Genomic DNA, 18365 nt, shown 5'->3' on the forward strand with positions numbered 1-18365 from the left:
ACAGCTAGCAGTGTTATAAATAATAGTTTAAATTAGCAGTGTAACAATAATAGGTAATACTAGCAATGTAACAATAATAGGTAATACTTGCATTTTAACAAATAATAGGTAGTGCTAGCAGTATTATAAATAATAGATATACTAGCAGTGTAACAAATAATTGGTACCTGCTAGCAGTGTTATAAACAAAAGTTTAAATTAGCAGTGTAACAATAATAGGTAATACTAGCAATGTAGCAAATAATAGGTAAATAATGCGGTGTAACAAATTATTCGGACAACTGTAGCGTTTGTGTTGTAAGATATCCTTTAGAAGACAACAGATAATAATGCTCTTCAATAGTGACTTCATTTCTGATAATACTGGATTGTGTACCAGTTGGAGACTAGTATGAAACAATACTTAGAGATATCACCCTTTTAAGACAATCGTACAACAGAGTGACTACCTTTGATGATTAGTGGGCGTTATTTGTGATAAAAGTACAGCAACTCTGTATCCTGACCTCACAAAGAAATATCTAATAACTAAAAAAAAAAATGGGTTTTTTATTGCAGTTGCTGAAAAATACCTCTACTCTTATGAACCGACATGACAGAAAATAACGACATGCACACATCACTGTAATCAAAAGTCCCTGGATAAAAAACACAGGTACACAAGTGTCAGTATTAGTGTCAGACAAAAAATCATTTGTGTTAAGACAATTCCCCGATGTCTCATTTATAATAATATGCATGTGTGGTTTTCAAAAAAAAAAAAGCAGGTGCATTGTCGGAAACCCACGGCAAGTCTCGTATGTATACCCTAACAGACCGTTTGCCAACTTACTAAATTTATCTCGTTTTCATGAATATTTCCTATTCTCTATTCACCAATGAAATAGCGAAGCTCTTCGATTCTGAATTTGAAAACGAAGATCATGTTATAAACATGCCATTCTTAAAAGACGCATGGGTAAGCATTAAAATTTACGGAACTGATGAGATGTTCTTCACAATAGACAATGACGAGAAGGAGCCATGCAATCTGAATAGAGCATAAATTATTCAGGAGAACAAGAAAATATCAGCGAATTGACCCACGATCATTTTAAAAGTTTATACTAGTATATGCAAGACCGTCTGCGGGATTTCGATGATGTTGAAAAAGATATCGACGCAAACTGCACGAGAAATAACATCGCTCTTTACAGACTATGGTAAACTCAAGGAACGCAATATAGACAAGTATGTAGTTCTCTCTGTGAGTGAAAGCTAGATTGATCTTTTTGTGATCTACCTGCCTATATTCAAATTAACAAATTTACGCCAACCTTAATTTGATTGCAATTGCAATTAATAAAGTTGTACGTACGATATAAAATGTATAGTTTGTACTAATCGCAAAAGTTTGTACATCTGTTTTAATAAAATCGTTTGTACGCTTAAAATACAGTCAATAAAGTTTCAGTCACAACTGATCGTACGTGCTAATGAAAATCTTGCGAGACACGCTTGCAAGTGCATCTTACGATTTTGGTTACGAAACACTGGATGAATACTCTAATAAGCCTAAAGAAAAAAGTGGTATTATGTATGAGAATACTAATGTGAAACAAGTTGAAAACAATAGCAAAAAAAAAAAAAAAAAAAAAAAAAATAGAAAAACATATCAACAGATACAGAAAAAATGAAAACTGTCCTGTCCTTATTTCTCATTCTTGTCTTGATTTTTGTGGTGAAGTGGAGATGGACACGGCGAGCGCTTCGGAGACAACACTGCAACTGTATTATGTGGAGAAAACCAATCGCCAGAGTTCGTTAGTTTCCAACATCACACTGGAACTTGAACAAGATAAGAGGATGTCCTCGTACTGCGAAGTGAGTCTCCCTCCCCACAGGCTGACGTGCTCTTGACCCCGACAGCCCCGCCTTTAATGCCAGGTCAGAAACAGCAGACGGCATACCGTTACTCGGCAGATGACAATCGACATGACTATCTGGAACTGTTTTAGAGTTTGTTTTAATGTCATCATGCAATTTCTTGTTTATTTTATAATTTACCAATGAAAAAATTATTGTATACAAAACATTTAAAAAAGTTGTGAAAATCCTGATCCCCGGGGGAAGAGTGGGGCCACAATGGAGGTTGAATTTTTACATAGGAATATACATGTGTAGAGTAAATCTTGAAAAATCTTCTTAGAAACTCATCAGCCAGGAAAGTTGAAACTTGAAAGCTATTATTTATACCTGAAGGTACACCAACACACGTTTATACAACCCACACAGTCTTACCAAACTCTTAGATTCAGTGGGTTTCACGTGGTGAACGTTTGTTTTAGATTGAGTCATCCGTTGGCACTACTGTTGGTGTTAGGGACCCTATAGGTACTGTACTAATGGTACCAGTACTACCGGTACATTTACTTCCTCCTTATACGAGAACACTATTCTCAGTCTGTTTCCCTGGTCTACCCATAATGCTCCGCAAAAGTAGCATTATGGGGAGGCGAGGTAAACATGCTATATTCACGCATCAGGGGAAGCAATCGGGTCTTCTTCCAAATCCTGGATTTGGCCAATGGTAACTGGTATCGTACAAGCACTGACCTCGGGACTATCGGGATAAACCTGTCATCAAATAAGTAGCTTATGGAAGTACATGTATTACACCATTATTATGACTCACTATATTCTTATCATTTTATATATTATACAACTTTTTATATCAACAACCAAGAAAATTTTGTTACTAAGTGAGTAATAGCATTATAGAAGTTACATATATATCTTCTGCCCCCAACCAAATTATCAATGCCTTAATTTGTTCAACGTTTTATCAATGAATAATTATTTTTACAGGTGTTGTGTACTACCTTAAATCAAGTTGTAGATTGAAAAATATATTTTTATTATTAAGAAACATATTGTTAACAATTAATTAGTGTTACTGATTATAACAAAATCTGTACTCGGATAAAGATTGAATAAGTTTTTTATTATCAAATAATCTACGCCAGGTATCAAAATATTTATACAATATATAGTCACTAACATGCTCAGATGTTTTTATCAATTGATTATAATGTACATTTCATTTTCTATCATGTTAATAATAACATCAGTACTTGACAATGCACTTGACAGCAGCTAATTTAGCACACAGCAATACACATAAAATAATAAAGCATCAGCAGCAATTAGCAATACACTAACCAGCAGCAACTTTGGCACCCAGCGATTAATACACATAAATAATACAGCATCAGCAGCAACTTTGGCACCCAGCGATATGCACAGAGTAAAATAACAACAGTAGTATCAGCAAAACACTTAATTAACAGCCGCAACTTTAGCATTCAGAGTTAGCAGAAAGGTTGCAGACAATAATACAAAATTAGAGAAGTGTAGGAGTGTCCAATGTCCTCTTCCTCTGCTCTGTACATGGTTGTAGGAGGTGAGAGCTTTTGTCCCCAGTCACACAGGAAATCATTTTATGGATCATTGGCACTATTATTGGTGTTGGAGAGAGGTCTTCTTCCTCCAAATCCTCGATAAGGTCAGCAATGACAGAACTGATGGGCTGTCAGGATAAGCCTGTCAATAAAGAGGTAGCTTTGTATGGAAGTACATGTACATATTATGAAACATTATTTTCACAAAGTTAAATATTTATACAACCTTTTTTCACAATTTTGCATATCTCGCGTGAGCAGGAATATCAGAAATTTCAGTACCAATATTTCTTGCGGCAAACCAGATTATCAATGCCTTTAAATTTGTTCAGTGTTCTTAGTATACAATGATTTGGTAGATGTTGCAAATGTCAGTCTGTTATCTTAGTTCATGGATGCACTGTCACTATTTTTAACAATCTTACAGACCTCTATCCCACTTTAGAGAGCAATGTCTTGAAGGACGGTAACTGGACAAATTGACACACACTCCACCACAGACGGCCCTATATGCCGCTAGAGAGAGCACATCTGACAGACACCACATCCACCACAATCACCACCACCAATGCTGCCACAAGAGGACTGCAGTTCACCCATTTACTCGAGGGTGATTTAAGCTGTTAATTGTACAAGTCATATTGCTAAAAACAAGTCAAAACATAACATAGTTACATTATGAAAATAACATTTTATATCTGTCTATTTCAATCTACATGTATAAAGAGGGAAAAAATTACATGTTAGATTGGTTAAGCTTTTATGTAATCTTACCTTTCCAAGGTGGTACAAGTATGACCATACACAGCCCTCTCATTGTTCAGTGGTGATGTCTTTGGGAATGTCTGCCTTTCATTCTGTAGAGTGGAGTACTGCATCTGACGTCTTGCTGACATGAAGGTACCTGTACTTGTATTGATCTCATACTGGCATAATATAGCAATGGTCTCCGTTTCTTCTCCATTTCCACTGTGAATGTGAAACAGTTTCCTACAGAGAGATCAACAGTCAAAGAAGCCTCCTTAAAACACAGGTATTATACAAATACAATTGTACATATACTACCTTTGTTGGTTCGTGCAGTGGAAATAACTTAAATGATGCATACCTGTACAGGTAACCTTCTTTTCCTATAATGTCACCATGTACAGATGATGCCAGTTACCGTCCTTCAAGAGGGACATTCTGGTAATCCCTCTTTCTTTTTTCTCCATATTCTCCTCATACTGATTCCAATGAAAGGTAGAGAACACATCCTCTTGAGGCAGGAAAGGAGACATATTCCCCATTTGGAAGGGTAGAGGGCATATCCTCTTGTTGGAGGGTAGAGGGCATACCATCCCAATTGAAGGTAGATGGTATATCCTCTTAAGGGTGGATAGAGGGTATATCCTGCTGAGGGAGGACAGAGGGCATATCCTTTTCAGGGAGGGTAGAGTACACATTTTCTTGAGGGAGGGAAGGGGCATATCCTCTCATAGGAGAATAAACCACATATCCACTTGTTGGAGGACTAATGAGGTTGTGAGGTCATTTCCTCCTGAGAAACCTTGTGTTGTCAGCCGGCAATGGGACCCATCAAATATCAAAAGATACTTGCACCTATAAAAAATTGAGAAACTAATTGACACACTACATGTTTACACATTTGACATGTACCCTTTACTTTTTATCTTTACAAAAGCAGATCTGACTTGTAATAATAGAGCCATTTTAACAAGACCTTTGACTTTTGTTAGGATGTAACTATCTACCAGTATTCCTTGACAGACTTACATCACATTGCTGTTGGACACAACAACTCAAAGTCCAAACTCTTCTTAAAATTGCTGTAAATGCTATACTTTCTTACCATATTCCCATTTGTCTTTGACACATGTCCCATTAAAACAAAAGTCAGGGACCCTTTACAGGGTCTTGCAGAATCTCTAATGATTTACAACAACCTGCAGCCACAATCTTGGTGTCTATCCCCCGACTTTCTTTTGGTGTTGACAACACTTGGTTCCCTCTCATCCACATGGAGGACATTGGAGCAACCCCCACTATCACATATCAATGATTGGGATTCAGCAGTGTTGATCCTGACAATACATTGCCCTCGGCCAGCTATTGCAGCAAAGTACAAAAGAAGTTGATAAAAATAACTTGACAATGTTTCGATCTGCACTTCAATCATTGAAAATAGTATAAAAGTTTCTCAGTTTCACTACTTTGTTATTTGCTTGACATCTTGAATACAAGTGAATCAATATTTTGAATACTGTACATTCCTTATTTTATGTGAGTAATTAATTAAGCAATTTCACTGTTTTGTACCAAATCGCGAGAATACATGTAAAAAGTTGTGATCACCAACTTTTTGTTATAATTTCCTATAGATCAAAACTGTCTGAAAAATAAAAGCAAGATTTTAAAATATGTGCGGGTTGTTTCTTGTGATTTTATACGGAAATTAATTTCTCACGTTTCATTAGGAATCTACCGTATGATGATGATTACCTCAGTATCTCTGTTCAGTGCCATCCAGTTTGCTGGCTACCAAGGGGATATGTGAGCTGTAAGCCTAATATAAATGTATCGGTAAAAGGGGGGGGGGGTGTCATCTCTCTAAAATTATCCCCATAGGACTTATGCACCTCTACCCTCAACCTCTCAGCTAGGAGTCTGCATGGAATTTGTCATCCATGACTTTTGGGTAATTGGAGGTCTCTACAATTCTTTTGCTATTATTCCTGTAAAAACATTAGGGCCAAATTTGTAATAGAATATAAAAAACCTAACTACTGAATCATTTTAGAGTTTTCTATTAAGACTGATTATAGAAAATCAATTGAATTTCATTCTTCATCAATAATCGATCCCACTTTCTATTGAGCTTCATCAGAAATTTTGTTCAGAGAATCATTGTGACTCTAATAGTGGCAGGGTCATTTTTCGCAGTAAACACTGAAATGACTTGAACAGTTCCACTTAAAATTGAAAAAATTAATACAAATGGTACTTCTCTCTTTATGGTGAAGGTGCCATTAATTTTACCTACACTGTCAATGGTAAAGAGCCAATGATAAGCATTTAACATATATGCAAATTCGTACAGAAAATTTCAAGAAATTTGCTACAACTCTTTTTGGATGTGTTATCTTACTTGATAAATGGATCCTCCCATTTGGATTGCAGTCATTGTGTAGGCTATTCATCAGTGGCAGCTTCTAAAACAGTCAAGATATACAAGATAGACATACAGTTCATGTTGCATGCTTGGAGTGAGTGCTAGCTGCCAAGTTTGGCTTCCTGCAGTAACCTCTGTTCATCATTTTGTAAAACAACATATGTGTCTCTCATCATCTCTTCTTGGACTCATAAACTGGCATCATTTCTGTTTTAGAGTCTCTCATAAATAAGGGTTGGGCCATTTTCCAATTGGACATTTCCCCTTTTATCCCCTTGAAAGGCCTCAGTACAGCCATATACAGAGACTATATAACAAAGTTCAGGTCTTGGCGGTGGTGGTTTGACAGCAATACTATAAATAACTCCTCCTTGGTTGTTTGGAGGCAATGCTAGGTACAACCGCTCCTGGATTGTTTGGAGGCAATATTAAAAACAACTCTTCCTTGGTTGTTTGGTGGAAATACTATAAAAACAACTCTTTTTGGGTTGTTTGGAGGCAACACTAAAAACAACTCTTCCTGGGTTGTTTGGAGGCAATACTATAAACAACTCTTCCTGGGTTGTTTGGAAGCAATACTAGATACAACTCTTCTTAGGTTGTTCAGAGGCTACACTAAAAACAACTCTTTTTGGGGTTTTTGGAGGCAATACTATAAAGAACTCCTTCATGGTTGTTTTGAGGCAATACTAAAACAACTCTTTCTGGGTTGTTTGGAGGCAATACTAAATGCAACCATTTCTGGGTTGTTTTGAAGACAACCTCAAAGACAACAAATCTTTGGTTGTTTAGAAGCAATATTTAAAACAAAATTTCCTGAGTCATTTAGAGGCAATACTAAAAACAACTCTCCCTGAGTTGTTTTGAGGCAATACTGTAAACAACTCTTCCTGGGTCATTTCGAGGCAATACTAAAAACAACTCTTTCTTGGCTGTTTGAAGGCAATACTAAAAACAACTCTTTCTGGGTTGTTTGGAGGCAATACTATAAGCAACTCTTCCTGGGTAGTTTAGGGGCAATACTAAAAACAACTCTTCCTGGGTTGTTTGGAGGCAATACTATAAACAACTCTTCCTGGGTTGTTTGGAGGCAATACTAGATACAACTGTTCCTGGAATGTTTGGAGGCAATACTAAAAACAACTCTTCCTTGGTTGTTTGGAGGCAATACTGAATACAATCGTTCGTTGGTTGTTTAGGGGCAGTACTTTAAACAACTGTCCTTTGTTGTTTGACTCTCAAGAACTACATAAGGTTGTTTTAGTCATAATAATCTTGAGTATGCTAGGGAGGACATAACTCACATGAATTAAAACAAACGCTGAACAATGATATCCAAGGGTGTCTGTTGGAAAAATATAAATTCATGGAATTCTGGATGTATTTCCATTTAGAGAACTCAAGTCCAAAATTGTAATAGATGTAAATTCTTGAGTATCATCAAAGACATCCAAACTGTGAATTTTCTTTATCCTTAAATGCTTCAGAAATTTAAAAAATAATTTTACCAGGTGCATGTGTGATATCTCAGTGAACAACAGTGTTGCAATCCTTGAATTATTGAATTAATCTTCTTTAGACTCAGAGTGAAATGTCTTTCATCATTTGAAGTTGTTCTTGTTGGTTGCAAACTTTCCATCCTTGTAAGTTATGTGACAGTGAGTTGGCTAGCTTGTCATTTGGGCTGAATTCGATCTACATTGCTGGTTGAAGTTTTGTTGTCAATAATAATAGGAATCACTGTTGATATTCATTGGTTTCTTCGACACAACAAAAAATAAAAAAATTATTGTCAGATAATTCTATATCACACATGCACCCGGTCTGTTCCATCCCATTGTTTTTATGATTTTTCTTTTTAATCCTCCCTACACCTGAAATGAAAAAATTGCAAAAACATGTAAACAACTGTACGTTATTCAAATAATCTTACATATGCCATTTTACCATAGATGGCCTACTTTAATTATTTAAACAAAATCAAATCATTAACAATATCATCAAGAAAACCATATACATGTGTTAATGTCATCCTCTATACCACTGAATCTAGAAACCATTATTACCCACACAAAAATTCATATTTTGGAATCCAATTCTGTTCATAATACATGCACTCACAAATCACTTCAACAAATCCATTTTATTCGAGGTACTAGTATCAGTGTTGAAGATATCGAAGTTCAACTACATATAAATATCTACTTACCCAGTGCAGCAAAACAGGCGTTTGAAAAAGCGTCTGATTCGCTTCATCCTCTGAAACAAAAAATTTAGTGTTTATAGGTGTGAATTTCAAAATCATTTCACCTAACTGTTCACCGTGTATTAATTATCATCATTATAAAATGATTCTAAACTGATCGATATACAGAAATTGGAATTATCATGTTTTTCTTAGAATTGATGAAAAGCATCGTAATGATTTACCCCAAAACGTTTTGGTTTTGTCTTTTCCTTAGGGGCATTGTCATTTAATGCAATATTCTCAATTGTTTGCTCTGCTGCAGATTCAATTCCTCCATTTTCTCTCACATCTTCATGCTGAGTTGCCTCCCTTATTTCAGCCTCAACCTGCTGAAAAAGAACAAAGAAAATGCAATCTAGTCCCTAACAGTTGATGTTTAATAAAGTGTGTACCAGGTCTTAAATAACATATTTGTTGCATTCAAATATATAAATAAAATAAAAATATATATATACCTCTCTGCGACAGGTAGAAGGTGTGCAGCAACAGCAGAAGCAATCCATCATGTTTGTCTTAAATATGGTCCAGCAGCTCTAAATACAAAAAGCAAAAATAATGACTGTATAAGTGGGAAACATCAGCAAGAGGCTGGTGGTCCTCGTCTGATATACTGTAGATTCCTTATTTTACGCAAGTACCTAATTCCGCAATTCAACAATATTCCATCAAATCGTGAGATTATAAAATCGTGAATGTTGAATTTTTATCATAGTTTCATGTAGTTTACATCTGTCCAAAAAATAAAAGCGAGATTTTAAACTTCGCGAGATGTGCTTTTCACGATTTTGCAGATATTAATTCCTCGCATTTAATTAGGAATCTACAGTACCAAAGTTTAAATTCTGACTACTCTTTTAATTCAATTAAAAACACAGCATGTTCAAAAGTTTACAGAGATATGAGATTAGTATTGATTAGTAAGTGACCTGCAAATCTTCTGAGAAACCTGAAAAAGTTTATAATCACATACAAACCAAGTCTATTTCCTTGCATTGTAAACTTTATAGCATTACTGTTTAATTATCACTTACATCGGGGATGTTTACTCAAACTTAGTGTATACGTCCCTGCTTACATTTACATTTGAGAGCAGCAAATCCTTCGGAATTACATGTACATGTATTAATACTTTTAAGTTTACAATAATGCAACCATCAAACAGTATAAGCTATTCTTTTCTATGGGTTCATCTAAGGAAACATTATAATTTGCATTTATCAGCATTCTTCAATGAGTTTTTTAAATATAATTATAATACTTTGTAAAAAGAATAACATGTGTCATTCAATGTCTTGAGAACCTTTTATTGGACAATCATAAATCTAAGTATTAACACTTTTCAAAATTGCCTCATTTGGAGGGGGGGGAGGTGGTGTTGTGGGGGGGGGGGGGTGTTAAAGAATAAAAACATTTCTGAGTAGGACAAACTCATACCTCCTGTGGGAGTGGATCAGAATAGGTCCTGTGGACACCATATCTAAGATCATCTGTACTCAAATTCCACTCTATGGTTTCCTGTTAAAAGAATTTTTGATAAATGCAATATGTTTAGGGTTCTTTTTTCTAGATATTTGCAAATTTTGTTTCATTCAGCAGATATCTAAAAAGATTATAAATTGTGGTTTTAATTAAGATGGCTCACTTCACCCTGAAATACTTAGTTTCTCAAACCTACAGAAAATTACTTAATTATGATATAACATGGTGCATAAGAAGTATATAAGTCAAATAGACAAAAATATGCAAATTTGGATAAAAATTATGATGTTCAAAAATGCAACTCAGTAAATGTGAACAAAAGCCACTAGCTTCATATCTGTATATAGCTCTCTGGTTGAAAAAAAATTGGATAGACAACTCTGCATGGTTTGTCTATCCGAATTTTTTCAACCAGTGAGCTACAGAACTGCAGCTAAAAACCCACATGCAGTTTTGAATCACGGTCTGTAGTTCACAAGCCTGATACTTTAAACACTTTAAACAAAATTGAAAGATTAAAACAATTCAATCAAATATTTAAATTGCCCTGTTTTGAGTGTTTTAAAAAGTAAAATTCTCGATGTAGTGAGGTACCGTACCTTAACAATATTTGTAAGCATCAATTTATGAATTTAAAAATTAAAATGTTGACATCAAAATTTCAAAGATACCGGTACTCATGAATTCATGGAAACAACAGTTAATACGCCAACACAAAATTTTGTCAGTGATCAAAATTCAATGAACATTGGATTTTAGTTTAACATTAGAAGCATTGATAAAAATATATAAGAACTGGAGCTTAGGAAACTAAGATGAAACCAGACAGTATAGATGAAAATAAAAAAAAAATGTTCCGGTACCGAAATCCTTCCAACATTTTGTTGGTGTCTAAAGGAAGATCTATACTGGTCCCCTCTTTGAGGAGTGAACGTCTGTAAAAAAAAATATCTTCAGTTATAAAACTCGTCTATTCAGCAGCCTAATCAAAATATTACATATGTAATACAATAATGTATTACATATGTTTATTCATTTAGAATATGGGAAATTTAGATAACTATAGTACATTGTATATTAAAATGCTAGAATACCTTTAAATTTCCTTATTATTCACCATAATTAATCAAAATCATTAATTCATTCTCCTTTTAAAAGGCAAACTTTTTTCAAATCTATATGTGTCTTTTAAATATGTCATTATTATAATCCCTTGTAACCCCCTTTTAGAACTTAGCAAGTTAATCATAAAAGTAATATAATTGATTTAAATATCAACCTTTTTAAGACAGTTGAAATAAAATGATTATTGACTGTTGTAACAGAGTACTTACGATGTCCTCCTGAAGCCTGCACTCGATGTCCTCTATAAACTCCCTCCCAGGGGAGATAACTTCTGGCTCCTCATTCTCACTCTCTTCGTCTCTTGAGTCATAGCAGAATCGTACCGTCATTACAGGATCGAAGTCAATGCGGAACTTTTTGGGGACTTCGTCAGTTTGATAGTCTTCCTCTGAGTCCTATTTATAGTTCAACAAATGTATACAAGGAAAGTAAAGACAAGTACTAAAGAAAGTAATAAAGAAAGTCTTCTTAATATATACTGTGTCTGTGTAGTATTTGATAATTTTGGAAGAGAAATGGTCTTCCTGACCTGCCCTGGCTTTTAAGCATGCATGTTTGATAAAAAGAATCAGTTTAAAAATTTAAGATGCTTTATATTCACAATAATTAAGAATTTGATGTCACTAAACTGTTACTACATTTTCAACACAATGGCTGATTTTATAGGATTCTTACCTCCTCACTGAAATCGAAGATAATGTTTTTCTTCTTTGGCGGCACCCCTGGGTGGATTTCCGGGATGGCACTTTGTATGTTCTTTTTTTTGGTCTTAAGCTTTACTGCCAAAATACCCTTTAACTCCTTGGGTCTAGCCCCGCCAAAATTTGCTGCCATTTCATTAGCTGTTCCACATTTTCCACTGCTTGGAGGGATTTCATTGCCTGTTGCTAAATATACATGATAATTATTTTATTTAAAAGATATTGTTTTTAGAAGATTTTTTTTTATAAAGAAAATAAACCTATTGATTAGCAACCTTTTTATAAAAGCATACCTCTTGGGCTTTCATCACCGCTATGCACTCCTCCTTCATCGCATGTGATGAAACTTTCATCACCTGATGTGAGTTCATCGCCTGTTGCATGATATAAAATGAAGAATTGACAGAACCAGCATACATGTATTTATTTATTATGAATTTCTTTATAAGGAAATTGATATTTGAAAAGGTGATATCACCCATTTGAATAGGTGATACTACTTTGAGTGGCTAGATGAGAACTACTTTATATCACCTTAATTTTCATTTTTGATTTAAGTGATAAATGTAATAAATGACGATTAACACAAGAAAAGGCTCCATAAATTACTTACCATCACTCAATGGAGAGCCTAAGTTTGAATCAACATCCTCTGTGTCACTGTTTTTTAATACCTCCTCAATCTTCTCACTGCCTTCCTTATATTCCTCCCCTATATCCTTGGTTGTGGCTGCCCTGTTGTTGTCCTCATTCTCCTCATTGCCTTCCTTATATCTCTCCCCTATATCCTTGGTTGGTGCTGGCTTGTTGCTGTCCTCATCCACTTCGTTGCCTTTGTCATTGCCTTCCTGATATTCCTCCACTGTATCCTTGGTTGCTGCTGCCTTGCTTTTGTCCTTATTCTCCTCATTGCCTTCATTGTATGCTGCCTCGTTGCTGTCTTGACTCTCTTCATTGCTGCCTTTGACATTGCCTTTCTTCTCATCTTCAATTAGCTCCTTGCTAATTGCCGCTCTATTAATATCCTCCACAATGACTTTGTCATCCTAACAATTAGAATCATATCATGAACTATGTTCATAATTGATGCATCATTTAGCATTGTACAATTAAGTTTACATAATCAAGCACTCAACTGTTTTCTTTATGATTGTAGATGTCAAGATCCATTATAAGCTAATAAGGAAAAATAGGTTAGTGCCATTATTATATCAATTTTTATGTAATGTTATATTCATACATGTAACTATTTCCTTTGATTACACTAAGGCCTTATATTCTACAAAGAAAACCAAACTTCTAATTTGCCAAAAATTGATCATATATAGAAACTGCTACCCCCCCCCCCCGGTGGCCTCTACCTTCGATTATGGTTTGACTTAATTTTAAAAATTCTTTATACTACATATACTTTCAGGGTTTGTATCTCTATGAGAATTAATTACACAAATTATATCCTTATTACCAAAAGACCGTTTCTTTAAATATTCTAAGGTAATATTGGAATACAATCAACATCCCCCTCCCTTCTTCACACCAGGGACTTGGATATGATGGAATTTGTTCTGTGTACGATTCATGTAGTTTGCTTCAATATTGTTATTCACAAATCATACCATATACATGCATATTCTCTGTAAGGATTTACCCCTTTAGTTTTTACATAAAATTGGATCCCCACTGTACAAAATTGGAATTTAGATATTTTTTCGGTAAGACAAGTCAATAAGTAGAGAATTACACCCCTAAAATGTCTTCAAAAATATCTAAACAATACATATGAAAAAGGTTCTTACCATTCTTGCTTCTTTTGAATATACTTTGATCGAATATTGATAAAAACTGTCGTTGCTGCTTGCAAATACAAAAGCTACGCATCTATAAACAAAGCTATTGTGACGTCAAACAATGAATTACGTCACACAAAGAATAACGTCATTATGTCAAAGTTCAACTTTCATGTTGCTCGTTCTTATAAGATAATGCAATCTATGCATATTTCACTTAAAAACTGCGCCATTTTTAACTTAATTGTTTTGATGCATGAAATAAATAGTTACGTCTTACTGAAAGTCTAACGTCTTGTTAAAATGGTTCTAAAAGTATTGCTTCATCACCGTTTCATACTTTTTTAATGACTTTTTTTTTGGCATTTTTTAAAAAAGGGGCATGATCACGATTTTGTTCAAATTCAATTTTACTTTTTTTTTTATTATTTACAATAGAACAGGAATGTATTTCTAATGATCAAGTGAAATGTGAGTGTCAGTCTTAGAGTTATAAGCAAGATACAGGGCTCACAATTCTTTGTCATGTAAACAAGGCTCATGCCCTGTTTTTGTTTACATATATAGGTTCAATATACCAGTAAAAATCTTTTTTCAAGCTGATTTGTCCATCTTCTTATTCATTTTAAGCATAAAGAAAGAGAGAGAATTCCTAACGTTTAACACATTCATTATACGTCTACAACTGGAATTTTAACTTCAATATTAAAATGTAAACAAAAGCTTTGCTTACTAAGCAAAGAATTGTAAGCTATGTAACTCGCTTATAACTCAACAAATGATTTTCAAACTTTGGTTGCCTATTAAAAATGCTTTACTGAAGCATTGTAAATATTAAAAATCGGAAAAAATAATTTTTGAACATAATCGCGACCATGCTCCTTAACAAATTGTACACATATTGTTGAAATCAGCATACCCGGTTATTTCATGAAAAGGAAAAAAAATCAACTTTCTACATTTGTACATACATGTGTTTGTTATGTTTAAAACTCAAGTTTATAACGGGGAATTCACATAGTAAGTAATGTTAACAGAAATTAAGCACGCATGCAAAATATTATATTAAAGAGCGTTTAGATAACTTTATTCTGGCATTCTTAAATTATCTTATAAACATTACCTTTTCATGCGATTAAAAGAAATATGTAAAAAAAAATTCCAACTGTTTTGGGATTCGAATTAAAAAAGTCAGAGATATTTACAATCTATTCTAACTGCGTTACCATTCGACTAATCTATACATAACACATTTCATATTTTTCCGGTAGAACCATGCAAAATTTTATGTCAACATCGCTATCATACAACCACGTTGTGTCACGTTTGAAACAACGTTGCCTTCATCCTGCTAAATTTTATAGGTACATAGACATCAGTATAGTATGGTTTACATGTACAATGTATTGGCTGAAATTAACGTATACAGACGCTCCTCATAGCAATTCATAAAACAGCAGCTCTTCACAAGTTAGAAGCATTCACATGTAAACAAAGCAAAGACTTTATTAATTTAAGATTAATTAATCAGATTTACACCAAACAATTCAAACATCGTTGATCTACAATATAACGGCCATCAGCCATATGGCTTGCATTCATAGTGCTAGTATTTTAATATGATATCACTATGCACATGTATGATGCATTTAGTTGTCAAAATTGTCCATGTGTGTCTGACAAAATACAATGTACGCGCCGTAGTGACGGAGCATGTCCTCTGTCTTCTTGTCCGGTGGGACAAATCGATCAAGGGCGGTCTGAGCATCTGTGGAATTTCCCCCCCCCCTCTCTCTCTCTCATTGATTTTAAGAAAAATAAAAGATGCGGTAATGCAAAAAATAAAAACAAAACTGATCGCACAGATTCTTGTTTATGTTCATTTTATTTTCATTTTTTATAGGCCGGGGCTGTATACTTCCTTAAGAAAGCTGGATAATCAACAAATTATTTATCAAATCTGCCTTAAATTTTAAATACATTTTTGGTATAAACTGTCTTTTAGTAAAAAAATAATCCAAATATCTTATTTTAAAACTTGAACATTTTCCTTCATCTTCGCTAGCCAAGGGTTTTCGGTCCACTTTGCTCCCCATAAACCCTTGGCGGATTTCATTGCCAAAACTCGGTGACGAGCTCCGTTTTATGATTGGCTGCAGCTGCGAGTAGCTGATCCAATCGCAGTGCTTGTAAATATAAACTTTAAAAGAAAACACATGTGTGATCTTTGGTAAATCATTCGGTGCTTTTAACAAATTGAGACACAAGTTGCTGTCCTTTAAAAAAGGACTGCAATACGTGGACCATTTGCATGTGTTTCCAACGTAAACGTGAAAGCCTTAAAATTATCACAGATTCCACCGACTCTAGCCCCCTGCTTTCACTAAATTTGTATGTTGTATTAGAACCATTTTAAGAAAGCCTTGGACTTTCAGTAGGACGTAACAATCTATTTCTTGCGTCAAAACAAGTTAAAAATGACACTGGATTAAGGAGAAATATACACCGAATGCGTAGCCTAAGCTCAAAAGCCAAGACAGATCTTGTTGATTTCAAAGAGCCATAGCTGAGTGGCCAACAATGAAATAGACAGGCCTACGTCACATTGCTGTTTGACACAACTAACCAAAGTCCAAGCTCTTGTTAAAATAGTTCTACGTATATATATATACATGTATGTATATTTGACTTTTAATCTCAGAATTTAAATGGTTCATACTTCTAAAATAATTATGATCTATATTAATGAAGATTGCATATAAAGTATCAGGCATTCAGTGAATTCTACTTTTTGCGCACACATTGAGCTTCGCACTACTTTGTGACATGTAACTACGTTATGCAGTGACAACTATACTATAAATGTGTAAATCAATTTCATATTTTGATGCATCTTTCTTGAGATTTAAACTTTTATACAGTGACATAATTATTCAATCATCTATTATATACAGTCACATAATTATTTAAGCAAACTTAAATGCGTAAATAATTTTAATCGGGGAGTACTCATTTCTTTAAAAGGAATACTTTGTTTCTGTAATGTTTACCGACAACTTTACAATTACAGCGCCTTTGAACTTGTATGTGCATATGGCAAGGAATCCCGATCCCGATTCAGATAAAACCTGTGCTTGCCTGGTTCCCTGAGCAACCCATTACGTATAGGAACCAGGCTAGCTCATGCGCAGGCTGAATTTTCCCCATAGCATCCGGTTTAACCTCGCTTATATATTTTCTGCGTGGACCCCAGGGTCCACGCAACAAGTTCTCGAGTACAGTGCCTCACCAACGATGGTCTAACCAGATCGCTTAAAAAAACTATATATTTTACTGGGATTGAACATAGTTCTACAAACTCCTCAAGGCTCGCGTGATAGCATGGGAAGTAAACATGCCGAGTGTAGAAGCTGCCCATCCCGTTAGTATATACGTTCCTGCTTATGGTTATTGCTTTTAAATGTTCAATGAGATTTATTTTATTTAATTTCTTTGGTTCACAATATTTACGACAACGATACCTGGTTTTATGACATGAAAGCTTTCATATAAATCGGCGACTTTTTCACTCCTGGTACAGGTCCTTACAAAACACTATGAATAAAACATTCCATGCTTTCCCTAGTTTATAACTTATGTCGTATTTAATAGCATCGTTAATTATGTTCCGATATTCGGTAGTCAACATGTTTTCAAGTTGTATTAATGCCGTAGTGTGTATATAACCCGTTGTTTAATTCGATTAAAATGTAAATATGCAAGGGGCGCAACTCAAGTTGCTCGCTAGATAGCGCCACCACATCACCGAGTTTTGGCAATGAAATCCGCCAAGGGTTTATGGGGAGCAAAGTGGACCGAAAACCCTTGGCTAGCGAAGATGATTTTCCTTATTCTTTATACAAAGCTGTAAAATTCGTCTATAGAAGGTAAAAATGGTCACGACCATTTAGTTAAAACTGAGTTATCTCTCTTTCCATAGTTTTAACTAGCGAAGTACAATGTAGGTTGATGCGGTTACTGTCCAAAGTCATCATTTAACAGCATTGTGCTCTTATCGGACGGTGGTCCATGCAGAATACACCGGTAGTGGCCATTGTAGACAAAATATGTTAGCACATTATATATTTGCCATCTTCATTAACTATGTACATGTAAATGCGATAAAGTAGTCAACAAAGATCAGATAAACACAGTTACACAGACGGAACAGTCAGAAGGTTTGTCGTCAGTCCGTGCAGTCCGTTATTTCCGTTGTTTTCGATGTTGCTAAAAATGCATCGATTAATATATTGTTTTCAAAATACATGTAGTCTACGTAAAATAGTAAAACGTATTTAGAGAAAAAACGTTACTAAATAATACGAACATTTTTTTCTATACCAATTGCTGAGGGTTTTTTTTAATAAGTAGAGG

The 18365-nt window shown here is 34.7% G+C and overlaps 1 protein-coding gene and 1 long non-coding RNA gene across 2 annotated transcripts; both read right to left on the reverse strand.

The window, feature by feature from the left end:
• Positions 1 to 3273: 3273 nt before the first annotated feature.
• LOC128192904 (uncharacterized) lies at positions 3274 to 5699 on the reverse strand. The gene is made up of 4 exons (XR_008244573.1): positions 5293 to 5699; positions 4549 to 5042; positions 3870 to 4430; positions 3274 to 3582 (listed from the first exon to the last, which is right to left on the reverse strand). It is a non-coding gene; the product is annotated as an uncharacterized LOC128192904 (long non-coding RNA).
• A 755-nt stretch (positions 5700 to 6454) lies between these two features.
• On the reverse strand, positions 6455 to 17111 carry LOC128191315 (uncharacterized). Its single transcript, XM_052863391.1, has 11 exons — positions 17091 to 17111; positions 12779 to 13211; positions 12459 to 12539; positions 12140 to 12351; positions 11674 to 11859; positions 11203 to 11274; positions 10295 to 10375; positions 9316 to 9393; positions 9043 to 9189; positions 8822 to 8871; positions 6455 to 8486 (listed from the first exon to the last, which is right to left on the reverse strand). Exons 1-11 carry the CDS (start codon positions 17109 to 17111, stop codon positions 8471 to 8473), a joined length of 1377 nt encoding a protein of 458 aa, XP_052719351.1. The 3' UTR covers positions 6455 to 8470.
• Positions 17112 to 18365: the final 1254 nt, after the last annotated feature.

This window comes from Crassostrea angulata, chromosome 7 (genome assembly GCF_025612915.1).
Source record: "Crassostrea angulata isolate pt1a10 chromosome 7, ASM2561291v2, whole genome shotgun sequence".
Taxonomy (NCBI): Eukaryota; Metazoa; Mollusca; class Bivalvia; order Ostreida; family Ostreidae; genus Magallana; species Magallana angulata.